We start from the raw sequence: 4606 nt of genomic DNA, 5'->3' as shown, positions 1-4606 counted from the left end.
CTGAACAACCTCGTATCATCCGCAAATTTAGCCACTTCACTGCTTACTCCCAACTCCAAATCATTAATGAACAAGTTAAAAAGCAGTGGACCAAGTACTGATCCCTGCGGTACCCCACTACTTACCACCTTCCACTGAGAAAATGGCCCATTTATACTCACTCTCTGTTTTCTATTAATTAGCCAATTTTTGATCCATAAAAGGACTTGTCCTTTTATCCCATTATTTTTGAGATTACTTAGGAGCCTTTGATGAGGAGCTTTATCAAAAGCTTTCTGGAAGTCAAGGTAAACAACTGATCTCCAGACTCATCACATGCAGTTCTGTCTATATACACCCAAAGGGCTGTTTTGGGGCAGGAACGCACAGGAACGGAGTTCCGGCTGGCTTCAGAGTTGGCCACGCCCACTACAGCCAAAACCTCGGTGTGCGTGGCTCCAGAGGGAAGGCCTGGAGAGTGACGCGCCCCCCCGGCGACTCTAAGGCGGGCGGGCCGGGGGGGGCCCTGGAAGGATTAGGGAGGCATTTAAATGCCTTCCCACGCCTTCCCTGGCCTCCCTGCAGCCGGGGGGTGCCTGGGCAAGCCAAGGGAAGGCATGGGGTGTGGCCTAATAGGCTAATGAGCTGCACTGTCAGGGGCGTGGTCTTAATATACCAATGAGTTTCTGCTGTTGGGTGTGGCCTATTATGCTAATGAGTTCCTGTTGGGCTTTTTCTACAAGAAAAGCCCTGGTAATGCTCATACCTTCTTCCCTGTATTCCACTGTGTAACCAGAAATAGTACAGTTTCCTGTACTGGATGGAGGCAGCCAGCGGAGAATCACTGAGGTGCAGCTTCTTTCCTGAGCGATAGGGCGATTTGGTGCTGCTGGGACACCTGGGGTGGTGGGAGGAGCCAGGAAGAAAGAAAACAGAAAGGTCACAGGTACTGCTGCTTCCTGATTGCAACGCAAGTGAAAGTGGGACTCACTAAAAGCGAGGCTGGCTGCTGTAATGATCTGCACAGCAGAATCGTTCTTTCATATTTGTCCACCCTGGGTCAAATTGCTCGCCAAAGTAACTGACGATGAACTCTACTGTCTGAGTTCTTCTTGTTTCTTTTTTTTAATGCCATGTTTGAGATTTGATAGCACCAGTAAAAGTACATAAGTTGTACTGGATTCAAGGATGGGGGCAGAACTACACAGTAGGAAGCCAATAACGGCAGAATCTGCATTTGTCTTCCCCACCAGTGTCCCAGCATTTTGGCTCCGTCTTAAAAAAAAGCTGTCTACATTTGGTGTAGTTTTCACACCTCAAGAGTGCTAGCATACTTTCGCATGTCCACAAATGTTTATCGTCCTTTCGGGGCGGCTCCACTGTCACTGCGCCTCCCCACTGCTTTAAAAGAATCTTCTCCAAACAACATTCAAACAAGCACAGAGAAAGACGGCATCACAGCAGCATGAAAATGATTTTAAAATGCAAATGCAGATTCGCCCAATGACTTCTTCATCCCATATTTATCTTGCAACACTAACATGTGGTGCCAACGAGAACAGAGGGATGGAAGAGTAACTTATCAGTGTTCACCTACACATGCTTTCTCACTCCTCAGATTGAATAACTTCAAATAAGTAAATCAACTACATAAACATGCACATAAAAAGAGAACTTTATGGCCAAACCAGATAAGACATTTGTGATAAGCAATCATATCCCCCACGTCTTTACCTGTAGAGTTGCTATCTCAGAGACTATGGCAGCCTGGTGTATGAGTGCGTTTGTGTTACAGGGAGGACGGGTCAGACCCCTCCTTTTACAGCACTACAGTGACTGCCTGCTACTGAGTGACCTCATCTCAGTGTCTTGCCATTCTGCTCATCACGGGTGCAAGGAGAAGTGGGAAGAGTGGCACCCTTGCTCTCTAATACTTGCGTGCATGCGAACATCAGGGTCTTCCGATAATGGTGAGGGCTCTTTTTGTAGCTCTTTTTGTAGCTCTTTTTGTAGCAGGAACTCCTTTGCATATGAGGCGACACACCCCTCATGTAGCCAATCCTCCGAGAACTTGCAGTAGCCCCTGTAAGAAGAGCTCTGTAAGCTCTTGGAGGATTGGCTACACTAGGGGAGCGGTGGCACAGTGGGTATATCCCACTGTCTTAACATCCGAACTGTGTCAGTCCGAGCCCCGCGCTGGTGTGAGCAGCCAGACTGTTGTCCCCAGCTCATCGTCCACCCAGCGATTCGAAAGCCTCGGCGAGTAGATAAAATGGGAACCACTCCTTAGAGAGGGTGGGCACACCAACTCCCCTCTGGGAAGGTGTTAGCTGTCGGTTGGGGACGTCCTGGTCCAGGATCCGGAAGGCGGAAGAATCTACTCGGCTATGAAAAAATCCCTGCAGTGGGATGCTCTGGCCAGGCGGTGGCAGTGTGGTGATACGACATACGAGTCCTGAAGCCCCAATGTCATCAAGCCGGTCGACGTAGCCGTTCGGGACATGACTGAGCCAAGCCAGAAACGTTTCCACCATGCAGTTACGGCGTGTGCAATTAAAATGAGTTATACGCCCCTATCCCCTATGAAACATTGTTAGTCCCCTGTCTAAAGAGTAACTGTAAATCACTTTGAGCCCACTTGTGGGGAAAGCGATTAATAAATCGAAAACATCATTATTATTATTGCCTAATATGTACAGGAGTTCCTGCTACAAAAAGAGCCCATAATAATGTGGCCCTGTAGGGGGTTGAAAGATGGGATTCTGCAGTCCGCCTGAGCTTCCTAACTCCTAGCTTCAGGGCTATTTTTGGGCAGGAACGCACAGGAACGGAGTTAAGGCTGGCTTCAGAGTTGGCCATGCCCACTACAGCCCAAACCTCTGTGTGTGTGGCTACAGAGGGAAGGCTTGGAGAGTGACACACACCCCCGGTGACTCCGAGGCGGCCGGGCCGGCGGGGGGCGGAAGGATCGGGGCGGCATTTAAATGCCTCCCCTTGCCTTCCCCAGCCTGTCCAAGGGCCAGCTTGCCTGGGTGCCCCGCAGCTGTGGCGGCTTATGCTAATGAGTTCCTGCTGGGCTTTTTCTACAAAAAAAGCCCTGCCTAGCTTTAAGATCTAAAAGTCTGTTATAGTTATAAATCCAAGTGAAGGATGCCTCATAGAAGTGCTTCTTTGCCTCTGTCTTTTGCTTTACTTGTGTATTTGTAAATAAAGCGATATGGAAAATATGGTAAGTGTTCTCTGTGATCCGAAGGTAACAAACCCTAGGAAGAAGTGGCCTTGGAATTTCTCTTTGCACAAGGCATGGTGTATGTATAGAATTATAATACTTAGACTAAGAGAAGTTACAGGATACTCATGCAGCTGAACCGAGTATTTCCAGCATTGATCCTCAAGTAAGAAAACTACATGAAGCCAAAGTTATATTAGATATATTATATACTTTTTAGACTCATGAATTATGTCTTTTAACAGCCTTTTGTAGTACCAGCAACAAACATCAATTTAAACTTCAATGTAACCACAAAAGGAAACTTCCCCCTTTAGAAGACTTTCAAGCAAGGAGGGGGTTGATTGTGTAAAAAGGATGTAAATTGACCGGTAGTTATTAGATTGTACAAACTGATTATTATTGTTGATATTGCATGTAACGAATATATACCTGTTTTAGAATATTATGAATAATACACAATGCACTTTATAAGATGGAACATATAGAACACTTTAACTTATTTAAAAAAGGTTTTTGCAGTGTATATATTTGTTGTTTGACTACAAAATACAACAGGCTTTGTAAAATACCCATTGTACCATCTGATTAAATAAATGTTAATCAGGACCAAAATCAGTACCTTGTACTTTGATTGTAGCAGAAGTGGATGCTGTTCCAAGTTCATTTGTTGCCACACACGTGTAAATACCGCTGTCCTGGGGCATGACATTACAGATCTTCAGAGTGATTTCACCTGAATCACTGGAAAGAGGCAAATGGCATCCTTTTGACTGGGTATTCTGATATGCATTTGCACTGGTTTCTCTTCCAGTGAGAACAGGTTCATTCAAAGGACACAGAAAATGAAAACCAGTAAGAAAACTGACAGAGCTGCACAGGAATCCTATGTTGGTATGAGCAGGCTTCAGGTAGGGTTGCCAAGTCCAAGCTGGTAAATACCTGGATATTTTCGGGGTCTGAGGAGTCTGAGGAGGGTGGGGCTCGGGGAAGGAAGAGCCGTCAATGCGATGTAATGCCATGGAGTCCAGTTTCCAAAGCAGCCATTTGCTCAAGGTGACCTCTATCACCTGGAGATCAGTTGTACTAGCAAAAGATCTCCAGCTACCACCAGGAGGTTGTCAACCCTATGTCACTACTGGGATAAGTCTAAGGAGCCCAGGGGGCGGGCACATGCAACAAGCCCCACCCCCTGCTCCCAGCAGCCCTCAGTCAGACCACGAGGAGCAAGAAACAGCCAGGTAAGTTGCAGAGCCCCCCCCCCGGGCCCGCCTTCAGGCATAAGCTCTCCCTCCTCTGTGAGGGCAGATCTGTGCGTCCCCCCCCCATAGCTAGCAATCCAAAACAGTCCAGTGGCACCTTTAAGACCAAGTTTTATTCAGGTACAAGCTCTCCCTC

At 47.0% G+C, this 4606-nt stretch overlaps 1 protein-coding gene across 1 annotated transcript in view; it reads right to left on the bottom strand.

Moving 5' to 3' along the window:
* The window catches only part of LOC107105609 (kalirin-like), a gene marked incomplete at its 5' end in the record, with an annotated part of 93689 nt that overhangs the window by 14314 nt on the left and 74769 nt on the right, over positions 1–4606 (bottom strand). Inside the window, 2 exons of the mRNA XM_015405607.1 lie at positions 746–877; positions 3831–3952. Of these exons, the coding sequence (XP_015261093.1) occupies positions 746–877; positions 3831–3952 (254 nt within the window). The remainder of the gene's footprint in view (positions 1–745; positions 878–3830; positions 3953–4606) is intronic.

Source organism: Gekko japonicus, unplaced genomic scaffold (genome assembly GCF_001447785.1).
Source record: "Gekko japonicus isolate JY-2015 unplaced genomic scaffold, Gekko_japonicus_V1.1 scaffold3331, whole genome shotgun sequence".
Taxonomy (NCBI): Eukaryota; Metazoa; Chordata; class Lepidosauria; order Squamata; family Gekkonidae; genus Gekko; species Gekko japonicus.
This window is presented reverse-complemented; position numbering and strand designations above follow the sequence as displayed.